Here is a 17,446-nt window from a genome sequence, read left to right on the forward strand (position 1 = left end):
TGTGTGCAATTTGCAATAACTTGGATTCCATTACAGAATTTATATTTAAATTACAAATAAGAAGGAAAACATATTATATTATATAAATATATTAGGGAAAGTTTGCATCCCTGGACACCAGTGGCAGCCCAACTTGCCACTTGCTTTGCCCACTTGTTCCCAATATAGATTAATTACAGATATTATTGACATTTTACACAAGTAAAATGTCAATAATATGTCTACCTTTATCTGTAATTAATTCCAACTGAAGTTTCCATTATATTTTATAAACTAAGTTCAGAAAAAAATTATTGAAAATTAAAATTATATATATTTAATTTAATGGAGATCTAATAATTATTATAGTATTGAGAAAATTAGCTTTTGCACTCACAATATACTATATAAGACAATCTAGTATGAATAAAATCTATTAAAACAAACTTCAAGGAATTGCATAAACTTCATTCAAACAAATATTTTATTTGTATTTGATTAAAAACATAAAATTTTCAATAAAACGTATCAAATTTACTTAATATAAGCTTAACCCACAAACTATTTAAAATTATTATCCATATATTCGATCGACTCCGATAAACATTACCGATCGAATGATACGACTGGATTTTATTAGATTACGAAATGGTTAATAAATTAATTAATATATCAGTAACTTGGCTAGAGGTATTGGATTATTAAATTTAACATAAATAATTTTTAAATTATAAATAAAAGTAATAATTTTGCAATTATTTACAATAATAATCAATGATGTAAGTACAAAAAGAAAATTATAAATGACTTAATAAGTTTCTATTTTAAAAATAGTTTCTATTAATTCATTATAGATATTTGCTTGAGATATTAAACTAAACTATGAAATTCCCTCATAAAAATTTCAGAATTTTAAAGGGATTTCACACGAACTAAGGAAAATGGTTACGACAAAAGCTTTAGTTTAGTGCAATTAATTACCGGAAAAGTATCTTGGGCCAAAGGTAATAAAATAAAATATAAAAGAATGAAAAATGTAAAGAATTAATATGAACGCTAAGAGAAAATGAAAGGAAAAAGTTAATATTTTATTTTGGAAATTGCTTATAAAGATAATTAACAGAGTACTTTGGATGCACAGAAAATTTAGTCTCTGAATGTTCCATAAAAATTTACATAGCAGTCAGTTATACTTAATAATTAAATAAGTATAACTGGTTGAAAATTATTCAGATATTTTCCTTATTGCATACAAACCATATTTCCTCAATTCTAAGATGCATCACAAATTTGGAATGAAATTTTAAGGTTTTTTTTTTATAGAAGAAAAAGCTTTTTTAAATAATCAATCCTAATAAATTTTGTTAAATAACAAGCTAGAAGAACAATAAAATGTCACAAAATAGAAATATTTGGCAGCTCGATTTCTATATACAATAAATATTCATTTTAAACATTAGAAAATTGTTTACATCAAATGCTTGTTAGCAGTAAAGCTCATCCGAACTGATGTACTGGCGAGTAGCGTAGCCAAACATGCCTATTATTTGTGCATAACTTGTCTCCCGGTCCACTTATAATGATTATAAGATACCCTCAATTAAGTCAGTTGAATTTTATTTGTGCAAGAGTTGTTTTGGCTACACTGCCCTGTCGATTCTAAGATGTGCCTCTATTTTGGTTAGCCAAGAATTATTAGATTATGTAAAGCTGGGTGAAAGTGTATTATAATTGAGGAAATATGGCATATTTTAAATTCTAGAATATGCTACAAGATTTAAAGCATTTTTAAACTATAAATTAGCAAATGAATTGTCTATAAGACATTTGCAATTTTAAATGTTAGGTAAAACTACAGTATGCCATATTAAACTTTTCAAAAATTAATTATACAGAAAAAAAACTCAAATAATTTTTCTTAAATATTTAGAACATTATATCTTTATTGAAAAAAAGAAAGATATTTCACATGTATACCATTCTTCCAAATTATTTGATTTTGAATAATACCAGTACATTTATAATTGTAAATTATTAATCTTGTGATAAAGCTGTAAAAAATAATATTGATTTTAATACACTCAATTACCAGTTTAAACTAATACAGTGGAACTTCAATAAAAATTAAATTTGTACGGAATAAAAAAATAAATAATGTTCTGTTACTCTCATTAAAATTTACCAATAGCAAAATTAACTTGCAGAGCATTCATTTGCCATCAATTCTGGTCTTTCATACATAAAAAATTTACAATTTTTTAAAATTGTTAATTATATTGCCTGATCCACATAATTCACCAATATGAGCGAGAATAGGAGACAATGCCCCAGTCTGTAATACCCCTAATAAATTATAAAGTCTGAACTGGGTTCAAATCTAACTTTTAAGTTTTAGGCTAGCACTTTAGGTGTATCTAGACTAGCAAGAAAACTTGTGCCAGTTGCTGTCTGACATTAATCTTTAGCATAAACAGCTTTATAAGTTGACTTGTCAAAACTTCCAGAAGTTCTCGCGTGACACACATATTTGTAATTGCGTGATTTCTTGAAATTCATCCAGTTTGTTTCAATATTTGGTGAATTAAACAGTGAGCTCAATACTTTGGAAGGCAAGAAGATATGGAGTGATGTAGAAATAAAAGTTTTAACAACTCTGTATGTTAACCTGCTATTGTGGGATATGTCCCATGCAAGTTATAGAAATTGCAATAAGAAACAAGAATGTTAAAATTAATTGCAATAAAGCTTAATAAATAATTGTATACTTGCTTACTAGAGAATAAATTCAATAAAAATAAAAACCATTCAACTATCCAGCATAATTCTTTAATAACATAAAAACGTTTTCAAACGCATTAAGCGTTCATCATCATGTATAAAGCTTAATTAATTTAATACTGATAGCAACAAAATTTTATGAAAATTACACAACCTAAGAAGCCAGTTTATGCAAGAAGTAAAGAAAATGAACATATAAAAACTTCATGTCCCAGAACTATTTTTTTTTTATCTATTTGGTTGTATTTTTCTGCATTAAAATATTTATTCAACATTCAACAGATAATTCAGATATTCTCTTATCCAGCACATGATTTTTTTCTATTGTAATTGTCTCTTAGAACTAATGATACTGTTGCAATACAAACACATCTTACTGGTTTCACATCATGTAACATAGTGAAAAGAGAATGAACACACAACATATAACTGTTGTAAAGTCTTAAGTTGCTGAGAATGTGAACAGTTTTGAGAGAACTTGGAGAAGGCAGAATTTGCAGGACACCTTCAACTGATAATCATGACAATTTTCCTAATGCAAAGAGCTGTGAGGTGTCTGGGAAACTTATTATATCATGTTGTTTAGCCATAAGATTATATCAAGATGCAGATGCATGTGGGTAAATCATAAAATCCTATTCTGGAGTTCATTAATGCTACTGTAAACCCTCATATAAGTTGCTGTATAAAATTTGTCACAATTAACTTGTCAGTCTATCTGCATCCTTACATGCGATACTAAGCGAAGTGATTAAAATAATTGTAAAACCCATATTTTGGTTAGATAGGCCTTGCAGTTACATAGCTGAAGAAAAGGAGACAAAAGAAGTCCCAATTAAAAACATTGAGCTATGAAAAATATGTGACAATTATGCTGGAAATCGTAATGATTTTGGCTTCTTTTTGATGTGAAAAGTCTGATGCATTACAATTTATTCTCAACAGTAAATCCATTGATAAAGAGAAATACAGAATTCTCAAAAATACAGATACAGAAATACAGATATTCTCAATTGCCTTTGTGATACAATAAGACAAAAATGACCTTTCTCTGGCAAACAAAAAGCTGGGTTCTCCACCATGACAATGCCACTAGAAGAGCTTGATACACTGGGTATCAAGCTCTTCTAGTGAATATTAGGAAAAACATCATTTACTTGACCTCTGTAGCTTTCTTACCCATTTTGGTGAACACCAAAATTACCAAAACAAAAACTCTACAGAAGGATCACAGATTCAAATCAGCAGATGACTGCACTCAAAAGAAATAATGCAGAATGGGCCACAAAACTGTTTTAATAAATGGTACAAACATTGGCAGAAGTATATCTGCAGAAGATACTTATTTTGAAAGTGGTCTGTAAATACTTGTAACATTAACATAATAAAAATTATATTGAAAGTTTGATTTATTTTTGACTCTATATAAACAAATTTTGCATTTAAATGAATCTAAGATATAATAATGTAAAAACATATCTATCATAAATATATCTAAATGTTGTATGGTCTAGTTTGTCTCATTCCCTAGTTTTACTTCCTTTTGTATTAAAAATAGAAAAATATTTATCAGTGTAATTATTTATTTTTATATTCTTCAAGTATAATTATCAATTAAAACAAATTTTATCTCCATTCTTTTCAATTATTGAAGTTCCACCGTAGTTTAAAAGAAAACTTACTTCTTCAAATTTTAAAGTTTGTCTAATAAAGAAATCTCCATATCTTCTTGCAACTTTTGTGTCAGCAATGTGCACCATATCCTGATATGAATATTAAATTTAATATAATGCCATTTAGTATAATATAAAACAATCTATAAATATTACTCACTTTGTCTATGAAAAAATCAACTTCAGAACCACATTGAAATTCTCCTTCTAATCCATTTGTACCTTTAGTCCAAACCATGTTTTTCATTTTATGCTTAATATAATATACACAAATTAATATGTTTTATCTGAATAATTAATTTCATTTTATTTTAAAAATTCCTTACCTTAAAACAGAGTAAATGTGTTCGAAATTCTTCTTCTTCCTAAAGTATTAAAAAGTATGCGATATATAAATTATGGTAAGTGTGTTGTATATAAAATTTTATCAATTAACAAATTTCAAAGTAACAAATTATACAGTTAATAATATGAAACTAAGTAAACCTTTTTTTTCTTTTATTATTAATATAAAAATAATTTTTATAATAAATATGTAATTTTCTATGTACAGTACAATACTTTAAAAAATGTATACAATTATATTATTAAAACCAAACAATAATTTATTTTTCTAATTTATTTAAAATATATACAGGAATAATTAAGAAAGCAGATATCCAATCATGGATATGCAAACAGAAATTAACTACTTATCATCAAATCTTCCAGGATATAAAATAATTTTAAAAGTTTAATCTAGTAAATTTCTTTTTATTCTGAATTTGTATTAACAATACAAAAAATAAGAATATTTTATAAAATCACATTCTTGATAAGAACTGCATAATAATTACAGCATAATGTTTTATTTAATTTTACATAATAATCTAGGGAATTCACCAGCTTGTTCAAAAGTTCCATGATGATTCATCAACTCCTAGTAACACTATTTCATTTTTTTTTGTTTTCCCTGGCCATCATAGGCAACTCTATCCCCTGCTCACGTTTCTTGCTTAACCCATGGACTTTGACCCTTTATTCCCAATATTCATAACAATTTAGCAATTCCTGGTGCCATATTTTTTCTAACAGAAAAACATTTGTGACAATTTTAAGCTAAATATTTTTTTATACACATAGAATAGACAGACTATATTTTGATGTTTGTAAGGAGTCAAGACAGAATATTATTTTTTGTTTCTGGGTTTTTGTTTTAGTTATAGTTATAATTTAGTTTTGGGATGTTTTCCTTTGTTTAAAGGACAAATGTCTACATCCCCCAGTTCTAAATTCAAAAAGATAAAAGTTACTTACATGACTGTCACTTGTGAGAAACATCATTGCTAATCTAAAATGGTATCTTGCATTAAACAATTTCTAGAAAGGAGTTATAGAGTATTCTTTTTATCACATTGTTACTGATTTCTAAAAATCAGCAAAGAAATGTATGAAAAGATTGAACTGACTCTTGTCGGAAATAATTACAAAGAATTAAAACTAACTGTTAGCAAGTACATATGTAAATGGTGTAGAATGACGTGTGCCAATGTGATATCACACTCACAATGTATAAAGAAGTGATGAAGGATAAGACAACTTGTGATACTTTTGAGTGCAAGATCTAGCAAATGAAGAGATTGGATTCATTTGATGTTCTGTTATGGTGTTTAGAATTCTAACAGTTTTGTAAGTGCTTTGATTTTGAGTTATTTTTGTTGGTTTTTGTGGAGACTTAAGTTTTGTAAATATTAGTTTTTGATTTGGACTAATTATAGGTCTGATTTTATTTTTATTTACCAACTCGTGTCAATTATTAAACTAACTTAGTTTCACATTTTGTGTCTAGTTTACGCCTATATTTGTACATTGTCACTTTTGTAGTATTTAATAAAATACTTTTATTTCAGTCTTGACAAGTTGTCGTTATTTATTGTCATGTTTTACAAATAAGTATGTTTGCTACATAGATATTTTTATATTCCTTTACTTGCCTGTATCCAGGCTTGGCAATTGTTTGAACCTGTTTTTCATTTATGTAACACTGTTCATAAGGTTTAATTCCAGGCAGATTAATCGGTGTGTTACATGTATATATAAGTCAATCTGTAAACTTTTTCAAAAATTTATTATAAATGAAGTTAAAAAAAAAAAAAAATGGTTATTTCTCAACTTTGGATTAATTCTTAAATGAAAAAAAACACAAAAGAAATTTTGGAATTACAAAATCTTAGAAAAAAATGTTAAAAATCAAACACACTCAAAAACTATTAATGCCACGTGTATAATTGACCTTAATAATCAAATCACTATATAATAAATATAATTTGCTCACCATAGCTAAAAATGCGGCTAATTTTGAGATAGGCATAGTTGTATAGAGTTTCATGTAACTGAAAAAACAATAAATATATATAGATCAGTATAAAAAACATACATAATTTTAAAAATAATAAATTTGAATAAGATAAATTCAACAATATATATCTTCTGATTAGTAAAAAAAAACAACATAGGAAGATAGATGTTTCTTAAAGATTTTGTATCAGTTCATGTCCCTTTTATTAATGCTATAATTTGTTTTATACTTTTTCCCCAAGTTAAACATTAATTTGCTTATTTTTATGTCTTATGTTGAATTTACTAATTTATTTGTCATAGCAATTTTAATCAGAAACAAAAATTTATAAAAAATTTAAACACCACCTTCTTATATTTGGCAACATGATTTGTTGTTGTACTTCATCCAAGAAAACTTTCAATTGAAGAAAAAATGGTTCCTGAAATAGAAAATACATATGCAAAGTTACAGTCAAAATTTTCAATTATAATTCAGATAATATTTTAAATTTACCTTGTGATAATTAGATGGTATTTCTGCATCATAAGTAGGAGAAACTGGTGAGAGAAATTTGGGGCAAGCAAATGAAAAACATGTCTCAAATTCCTTTAATTGTCTGTTAATAAAATATAAAATTGTTTTTAATTTTACAATTAAAAAAAATACAGTTCAATTCTTTCAGAAATTAAATGGTTACTATCATATCAATATTATCAGTATTTAAAACAATGGTGCTGAACTATCAAAATTTTACAAGTATTTATTACAATGATGAAAATTTCTTTCAGTTCCAAAACAAAAATTAATTTATATATTTATATAAATTGTTGAAATTACAATTAAGTTTGATAATTTAGAATCTTATAGTTATACAGATTTCTGTAATTTCACTTATTGTTTGAAACATTGTAGTCTTTCCGAACGAAGGAAATAAAAAAAAAGCTATGATTATATTAATGAATTCACACAAAGCATTCATTACTGTGAGATTTATAGAAAATGCAATATATAATAAATTCTAAAATTAAAATATTGTGTATGTTGCTATTCATAATCTGGGCATATCACTAATTACTTATAACTGAACAAGATTGGTGAATAATGATTGAATAGTTTGATAAACAATAACCTCCGAATTACTCATTTAGGAGAATAAATGAGCAATTAAAAACTCACTGTACATCAAGCTATTGAATGTTCACTGGCAATTATACTTAAACTTTGGAAAGTGAGCATAATGTGCATATAACTTTCAAATAAACCATTTTGTCTACCCAATGAAACCAAAATTCAAATAGTAAATACTGTAGTTTTGCATGAGAAACAAATTCCAACTTCTTTTTATTATTACTTCTCAATTGAAACAGTACTTGTTCAGTCAGTCAACAGTACATGATCAATATAATTTTTTTACCACGAATATCAACAATATAAAACACTGGCTCTTCTTCCATAAAGGGGATATGATTTTCTTGAGCACAAAATATAACAACATATCTATGCTAACTATATTATGTACTTTCTCATGATACTTTTAGATATTATATTGATTGTTATAGTAATATATACATAAATACATTAATGCATTAACTGCCACCATTAAAATATTTTGAGCCCCTGGGTCATTCTCTTTTTTACTATAGATTTATGTTATTTTCATACCAGAAAATCTAAGTTTGCTCTTTGAATTGATTTCTTTAAAATATTTATGCTAATTTTAAAAGCTTTGTTTAAGGTAAAATACGTATACCTAAAGGCTTAGACAAATGAATTTACATGTACTATACAGGCTGCGAGTTATACGTACTGTACCTCGCAGGTTGGTACAAATTTGTTTTGCATTATTTTTAATTAAACTACATTTACAGAAATGCTCTGTGATAGAGGTACCAATGGTAATCCATGATGCATATTGTGTAATCAGTTACTGAGACACTTGTACCTTGCTCCTTGAAGCACCAGGGGAAATTTTTAGCATGTCACATAAGTGGTACCTCATGACAGTTAATGTGTTAAATTAACATAATGAAAAATTTAATGTAATGCAAAATAAAAAAGGAACACTTTTCAACATAAAGTTAAAAAAAAAATTTCAACTGAATGTTGAAAGTCTTTATTATATGAATATAATGAAAGCTTTTGCTTGGAAAAAAAAAAGCAATTTATTGAAAATAAATCTAAAAACACAGTGAATTTNTAATATTTTATTTTGGAAATTGCTTATAAAGATAATTAACAGAGTACTTTGGATGCACAGAAAATTTAGTCTCTGAATGTTCCATAAAAATTTACATAGCAGTCAGTTATACTTAATAATTAAATAAGTATAACTGGTTGAAAATTATTCAGATATTTTCCTTATTGCATACAAACCATATTTCCTCAATTCTAAGATGCATCACAAATTTGGAATGAAATTTTAAGGTTTTTTTTTTATAGAAGAAAAAGCTTTTTTAAATAATCAATCCTAATAAATTTTGTTAAATAACAAGCTAGAAGAACAATAAAATGTCACAAAATAGAAATATTTGGCAGCTCGATTTCTATATACAATAAATATTCATTTTAAACATTAGAAAATTGTTTACATCAAATGCTTGTTAGCAGTAAAGCTCATCCGAACTGATGTACTGGCGAGTAGCGTAGCCAAACATGCCTATTATTTGTGCATAACTTGTCTCCCGGTCCACTTATAATGATTATAAGATACCCTCAATTAAGTCAGTTGAATTTTATTTGTGCAAGAGTTGTTTTGGCTACACTGCCCTGTCGATTCTAAGATGTGCCTCTATTTTGGTTAGCCAAGAATTATTAGATTATGTAAAGCTGGGTGAAAGTGTATTATAATTGAGGAAATATGGCATATTTTAAATTCTAGAATATGCTACAAGATTTAAAGCATTTTTAAACTATAAATTAGCAAATGAATTGTCTATAAGACATTTGCAATTTTAAATGTTAGGTAAAACTACAGTATGCCATATTAAACTTTTCAAAAATTAATTATACAGAAAAAAACTCAAATAATTTTTCTTAAATATTTAGAACATTATATCTTTATTGAAAAAAAGAAAGATATTTCACATGTATACCATTCTTCCAAATTATTTGATTTTGAATAATACCAGTACATTTATAATTGTAAATTATTAATCTTGTGATAAAGCTGTAAAAAATAATATTGATTTTAATACACTCAATTACCAGTTTAAACTAATACAGTGGAACTTCAATAAAAATTAAATTTGTACGGAATAAAAAAATAAATAATGTTCTGTTACTCTCATTAAAATTTACCAATAGCAAAATTAACTTGCAGAGCATTCATTTGCCATCAATTCTGGTCTTTCATACATAAAAAATTTACAATTTTTTAAAATTGTTAATTATATTGCCTGATCCACATAATTCACCAATATGAGCGAGAATAGGAGACAATGCCCCAGTCTGTAATACCCCTAATAAATTATAAAGTCTGAACTGGGTTCAAATCTAACTTTTAAGTTTTAGGCTAGCACTTTAGGTGTATCTAGACTAGCAAGAAAACTTGTGCCAGTTGCTGTCTGACATTAATCTTTAGCATAAACAGCTTTATAAGTTGACTTGTCAAAACTTCCAGAAGTTCTCGCGTGACACACATATTTGTAATTGCGTGATTTCTTGAAATTCATCCAGTTTGTTTCAATATTTGGTGAATTAAACAGTGAGCTCAATACTTTGGAAGGCAAGAAGATATGGAGTGATGTAGAAATAAAAGTTTTAACAACTCTGTATGTTAACCTGCTATTGTGGGATATGTCCCATGCAAGTTATAGAAATTGCAATAAGAAACAAGAATGTTAAAATTAATTGCAATAAAGCTTAATAAATAATTGTATACTTGCTTACTAGAGAATAAATTCAATAAAAATAAAAACCATTCAACTATCCAGCATAATTCTTTAATAACATAAAAACGTTTTCAAACGCATTAAGCGTTCATCATCATGTATAAAGCTTAATTAATTTAATACTGATAGCAACAAAATTTTATGAAAATTACACAACCTAAGAAGCCAGTTTATGCAAGAAGTAAAGAAAATGAACATATAAAAACTTCATGTCCCAGAACTATTTTTTTTTTATCTATTTGGTTGTATTTTTCTGCATTAAAATATTTATTCAACATTCAACAGATAATTCAGATATTCTCTTATCCAGCACATGATTTTTTTCTATTGTAATTGTCTCTTAGAACTAATGATACTGTTGCAATACAAACACATCTTACTGGTTTCACATCATGTAACATAGTGAAAAGAGAATGAACACACAACATATAACTGTTGTAAAGTCTTAAGTTGCTGAGAATGTGAACAGTTTTGAGAGAACTTGGAGAAGGCAGAATTTGCAGGACACCTTCAACTGATAATCATGACAATTTTCCTAATGCAAAGAGCTGTGAGGTGTCTGGGAAACTTATTATATCATGTTGTTTAGCCATAAGATTATATCAAGATGCAGATGCATGTGGGTAAATCATAAAATCCTATTCTGGAGTTCATTAATGCTACTGTAAACCCTCATATAAGTTGCTGTATAAAATTTGTCACAATTAACTTGTCAGTCTATCTGCATCCTTACATGCGATACTAAGCGAAGTGATTAAAATAATTGTAAAACCCATATTTTGGTTAGATAGGCCTTGCAGTTACATAGCTGAAGAAAAGGAGACAAAAGAAGTCCCAATTAAAAACATTGAGCTATGAAAAATATGTGACAATTATGCTGGAAATCGTAATGATTTTGGCTTCTTTTTGATGTGAAAAGTCTGATGCATTACAATTTATTCTCAACAGTAAATCCATTGATAAAGAGAAATACAGAATTCTCAAAAATACAGATACAGAAATACAGATATTCTCAATTGCCTTTGTGATACAATAAGACAAAAATGACCTTTCTCTGGCAAACAAAAAGCTGGGTTCTCCACCATGACAATGCCACTAGAAGAGCTTGATACACTGGGTATCAAGCTCTTCTAGTGAATATTAGGAAAAACATCATTTACTTGACCTCTGTAGCTTTCTTACCCATTTTGGTGAACACCAAAATTACCAAAACAAAAACTCTACAGAAGGATCACAGATTCAAATCAGCAGATGACTGCACTCAAAAGAAATAATGCAGAATGGGCCACAAAACTGTTTTAATAAATGGTACAAACATTGGCAGAAGTATATCTGCAGAAGATACTTATTTTGAAAGTGGTCTGTAAATNAGGTAAGTGTTAGGCACCATCTCTTATTAACATTAATAAGTATAAATAAAATTAATTAATTTAAATAATTTAGAACCGCTGGGAGAAAAAAATCTGCCTGGAGCGGGACTCAAACTCACAACTCCTGCTTACCGTGCAGATGCATTGCCAGTTACACTATCTGGACCTCCAGTCCGATCTCCTCTTCCAGCATATAGAAGCTATAACCATCGACGGTTATAATGTTAGCTTATAGGACATGAGCATGGGATGTGTCCCCAGCCGGCGTTGTAATAACCGTCAATGGTTATAGCTTCTATATGCTGAAAGAGGCGATCGGACTGGAGGTCTGGATAGAGTAACTGGCAATGCATCTGCACGGTAAGCAGGAGTTGTGAGTTTGAGTCCCGCTCCAGGCAGATTTTTTTCTCCCAGCGGTTCTAAATTATTTAAATTAATTAATTTTATTTATACTTATTAATGTTAATAAGAGATGGTGCCTAACACTTACCTGTAGAGCCAAATTGGTTATGTAATTCATTTAGTAATTAGCTTTAAACTAGCCCGATAGAATTTCGGCATTTGGTTGGTGTTTAGCTTGTTAGAATGATAGTTAAATAAAAGAGGAGAAGTTAAGAGAAATATGCAATCAAGATCAAACTAAATCAAAATTTAAAAAATCTAGCAATAAGACTCGAATCTTGTTTTACAAAATGTTATGAATATTAGAAACTAGCAGATAAGCCTGGTGTTGCTGAGCAAAAAATAACAACAGCAAAGATTAAAATTATTAGATTATTTCATACTTCCCTTTTACTATATTATGTTATAGTATTTGATTTATATTTAGAAAGGTTATCTTATGGAAGAGTTTATCACACCAAGTGCCCAATCTAACACATTTAAAAAATTTTTTAAATTGAGTACAGTAGAGGAATAAAGAATTTTTAAAATGTGTTAGATTGGTCATTGAGTGATAAACCCTTACATAAGATATCCTCTTATATAGCTGATCTTACTGTTTTCACTGGGTCCAAGAATTAGGCCCCCTCTTCTGAGGCTAATTAGAGAATTTTTAGATGAGTCTAAAAAGAACCCTGAAGAACTCTGCTTCTACTGTACTATTTTAGATGTGGATTTTTGTGGGAAATCGAACATATAAAAATATGTTCGATTTCCTGCAAAAACCCACATCTAAAATAGTAGATTAGAAGCAGAGTTCTTCAGGGTAATCCTTAACCTTCTCCCTCTCCCCGAGTTGTGGAATTTCAAAAATCTCTTCTTAGTGTGCATTCTCATGTTGTACACTAACTGTGTACCAAATTTCAACTCCTAACCATTTGGGCTCTGCTCTTATTATTGTCATTATTATTATTATCAATCCATCTCGATTATAAGATGAAAATGCATAATTTTCATTGATTAATAAATTACAATATTCACATATTAGTATATGACTGAAAAAAATTTACATAATGTATTTTAAATATATTAGCTGCAATAAATAATATATTTCTACATGAAACTTAGCATTTTAGTATAATTAATATTCCATTCTTGAATGACAGAAATTTTACTAATTAGAATTAAGTAATAAATAATAAAATTTAAATAAAGCGAACTTGAAAACTGTTTTCTTGGTAGAGCACATAAAAAGTATTAAACAAAAGTCACTTATTTCAAAACAAAGATATTTAAATTTACATAAATTAAAAGGTTAACTTTTAGTATTAATAAATTTTGAGTAAAATATACCTGATCAACTTGATAAGTTCGTTGCTGAAACATTTGTCTTGTTCTTTGAATGTAGAGAAGAATGTTCGAAAATGTCCTGATAGCATCTGCATATCTACGCATCATCATGTAAGCAAATCCGACATAATAATATGTTGTTATCTGGCATGCAGCAACTCTCGAATACATACTCTAGATAAGATTCAATACATATGTCAAATTAAAAATTTTCTTACACACTTAAATAACCAGAAAAATTTATCATCTAAAAAAAAGCAATAGTGTAAAGGTGAATAGAAAAAGCATTACAATTGTTTCAATCTATATGCTATAGCATACAGATTAATTATTATGCCATAAATATTTTAAATTAGTAATTAAAAAATTGACATTAACATAAACTAATAATCTTACCTATTAAAAATATTTTGATAAATTCTATTCGTGCAATTATTAAATTATTAGTTTATACTAATAAGAGATATTGATGTGAATTTAATTTTGGCATGTTTTTCCTTGATAAGATTTTTGTTTATATTGTGCAAAACAATATTTATTAATCTAAAATACAGTAATAAATATCTTATATCATGTACTATCTTCAAATTTGAATCAAGTAATAATTTAAGGTTTTATTAAGTGATTATAATATATTACAACTTTAGTAAATATCATAATAATAATGTAATTGTTTAAGTTAATTTCTTTCTTATTCATTTACTAATACTATTGCAACTTATACAAACAAGAAGTTAAAGTCCAGTCTGTTAAACTGATTTGAATAGTTTTAATTTTATTTTGTGAACATTTTAGTTCTGTGAATAGAAGTAGACAACATCCACCTGAGACACATTTTGCTTTTTTGTTTCTGAAAAGATTTAAATGCAACTAAGACAACATCAAAAATTTCTGGCACTGACATTTAAAGATAAGAAAAGCTCAGTTTTGTTTGCTAAGTTTTGGAAGGGAGATTTTAACTTGAAAGATGATGAGCATTGGTTGGCCGATCATGGTCAACAGCGATGACCTAAAGGCTCTGGTTGAAAAGCCAATCCAAGAACTACCACAAGAGACTTGGCTATAAAATTAATATAAGCCAAAAAAGTGTACGCAACCATCTTAAAAGGCTTGGAAAAGTTCCTAAGTTAGATGCATGGGTTCATGTGAGTTAACAGAAACTGATCTCGCACAATGATTAAGTATTGTTACATAAAACTATTATTTGATTTTCAAAAGAAAGTTCCATTTTTTAGATTGAGTAATTACTGGAGATGGAAAATGGATATTATACACTAATATTCAACAGAAACGATCATGGCTAAATCCAACAGAGCCCTCAACATCCACACCAANGGTAGAGCACATAAAAAGTATTAAACAAAAGTCACTTATTTCAAAACAAAGATATTTAAATTTACATAAATTAAAAGGTTAACTTTTAGTATTAATAAATTTTGAGTAAAATATACCTGATCAACTTGATAAGTTCGTTGCTGAAACATTTGTCTTGTTCTTTGAATGTAGAGAAGAATGTTCGAAAATGTCCTGATAGCATCTGCATATCTACGCATCATCATGTAAGCAAATCCGACATAATAATATGTTGTTATCTGGCATGCAGCAACTCTCGAATACATACTCTAGATAAGATTCAATACATATGTCAAATTAAAAATTTTCTTACACACTTAAATAACCAGAAAAATTTATCATCTAAAAAAAAGCAATAGTGTAAAGGTGAATAGAAAAAGCATTACAATTGTTTCAATCTATATGCTATAGCATACAGATTAATTATTATGCCATAAATATTTTAAATTAGTAATTAAAAAATTGACATTAACATAAACTAATAATCTTACCTATTAAAAATATTTTGATAAATTCTATTCGTGCAATTATTAAATTATTAGTTTATACTAATAAGAGATATTGATGTGAATTTAATTTTGGCATGTTTTTCCTTGATAAGATTTTTGTTTATATTGTGCAAAACAATATTTATTAATCTAAAATACAGTAATAAATATCTTATATCATGTACTATCTTCAAATTTGAATCAAGTAATAATTTAAGGTTTTATTAAGTGATTATAATATATTACAACTTTAGTAAATATCATAATAATAATGTAATTGTTTAAGTTAATTTCTTTCTTATTCATTTACTAATACTATTGCAACTTATACAAACAAGAAGTTAAAGTCCAGTCTGTTAAACTGATTTGAATAGTTTTAATTTTATTTTGTGAACATTTTAGTTCTGTGAATAGAAGTAGACAACATCCACCTGAGACACATTTTGCTTTTTTGTTTCTGAAAAGATTTAAATGCAACTAAGACAACATCAAAAATTTCTGGCACTGACATTTAAAGATAAGAAAAGCTCAGTTTTGTTTGCTAAGTTTTGGAAGGGAGATTTTAACTTGAAAGATGATGAGCATTGGTTGGCCGATCATGGTCAACAGCGATGACCTAAAGGCTCTGGTTGAAAAGCCAATCCAAGAACTACCACAAGAGACTTGGCTATAAAATTAATATAAGCCAAAAAAGTGTACGCAACCATCTTAAAAGGCTTGGAAAAGTTCCTAAGTTAGATGCATGGGTTCATGTGAGTTAACAGAAACTGATCTCGCACAATGATTAAGTATTGTTACATAAAACTATTATTTGATTTTCAAAAGAAAGTTCCATTTTTTAGATTGAGTAATTACTGGAGATGGAAAATGGATATTATACACTAATATTCAACAGAAACGATCATGGCTAAATCCAACAGAGCCCTCAACATCCACACCAAAAAGTAGACTGCACCCCTCAAAAAAAAGTAACGTAAAGAGAATAGTGTATTATGAACTATTAGTACTGATAGATCTGAACCAAACCATAAATGCCAACATCTATTGTGAACAATTAGACCATTTAAGCAAAGCATTAGAGGTCAAAAGACCGGTGCTAGTAAACTGCAAGGGCATCATACTGCACCATGATAATATAAGACCATGTTGCCAAATTAACCCTATAAAAAGAAGAATAGCAATGGGAAATTTTGCTTCATTTGTCATATTCTCTGGATTTGGAACCTTCAGATTATTACTTGTTTAGATCTTTACAGAATTATTTAGATTAAAAAAAATTTATTTGAACTGATGAAGTCAAAAATGCTATTGTGGAATATATAGTCTCAAAATCTGTGCTTTTTCTGAAGAGGAATTGAGAAATTGATAGAAAGATGGAAACTAGTGATACAACAAAATGGATCATATATAATTGATTAACTGTTTGTATTTGTATGTTAAATAAAATGTTTAAAATAACATAAAAAATGCAAAGACTTATTACTCAACCCAATATTTCCTGATACATTTTTTTGGCTGCTATTTTTATAGGAAAAGTTTACATTTATGTCCCAAATTTTAGTACACATTTAAAATAATATGCAAGAAAAGTCTGAAATTATATTCTAAATACAATTGGTTAAAACACTACAGAGTAGTTTTGTATATACATGCGTTGAAAAGCACACTGACAAGGGAACTGTCGGAGTGTCTTCTAATAAATTTTAATAAAATTTAGTTAATAACTAAGTTAAAAGTATACAAACTCTATTTTAAATTTGTAGCATTCACTAAAAGTGTTGATCAGAGTTATTAGCAATCAAATGTTGCACTACTTTATAGTAGTTTAACACAGTTATGCAAATTTTTAGAAGTGAAACGGTCG

At 27.7% G+C, this 17,446-nt stretch overlaps 1 protein-coding gene across 1 annotated transcript in view; it reads right to left on the bottom strand.

Annotated features, from left to right (window-relative positions):
• Nucleotides 1-1,902: 1,902 nt before the first annotated feature.
• LOC111630035 (eukaryotic translation initiation factor 3 subunit L-like) overlaps nt 1,903-17,446 on the bottom strand; it is a 42,837-nt gene continuing 27,293 nt past the window's right edge. The window contains exons 10-18 of the mRNA XM_023374037.1: nt 15,160-15,363; nt 13,745-13,915; nt 7,264-7,416; nt 7,116-7,189; nt 6,745-6,802; nt 4,757-4,795; nt 4,591-4,683; nt 4,440-4,520; nt 1,903-2,030 (exon numbers count right to left, since the gene is read on the bottom strand). Of these exons, the coding sequence (XP_023229805.1) occupies nt 1,998-2,030; nt 4,440-4,520; nt 4,591-4,683; nt 4,757-4,795; nt 6,745-6,802; nt 7,116-7,189; nt 7,264-7,416; nt 13,745-13,915; nt 15,160-15,363 (906 nt within the window). The 3' untranslated portion in view covers nt 1,903-1,997. The remainder of the gene's footprint in view (nt 2,031-4,439; nt 4,521-4,590; nt 4,684-4,756; nt 4,796-6,744; nt 6,803-7,115; nt 7,190-7,263; nt 7,417-13,744; nt 13,916-15,159; nt 15,364-17,446) is intronic.

The sequence above is a fragment of the Centruroides sculpturatus genome, unplaced genomic scaffold (genome assembly GCF_000671375.1).
Source record: "Centruroides sculpturatus isolate CEXI.00-Female unplaced genomic scaffold, Cexi_2.0 scaffold646, whole genome shotgun sequence".
Classification (NCBI taxonomy): Eukaryota; Metazoa; Arthropoda; class Arachnida; order Scorpiones; family Buthidae; genus Centruroides; species Centruroides sculpturatus.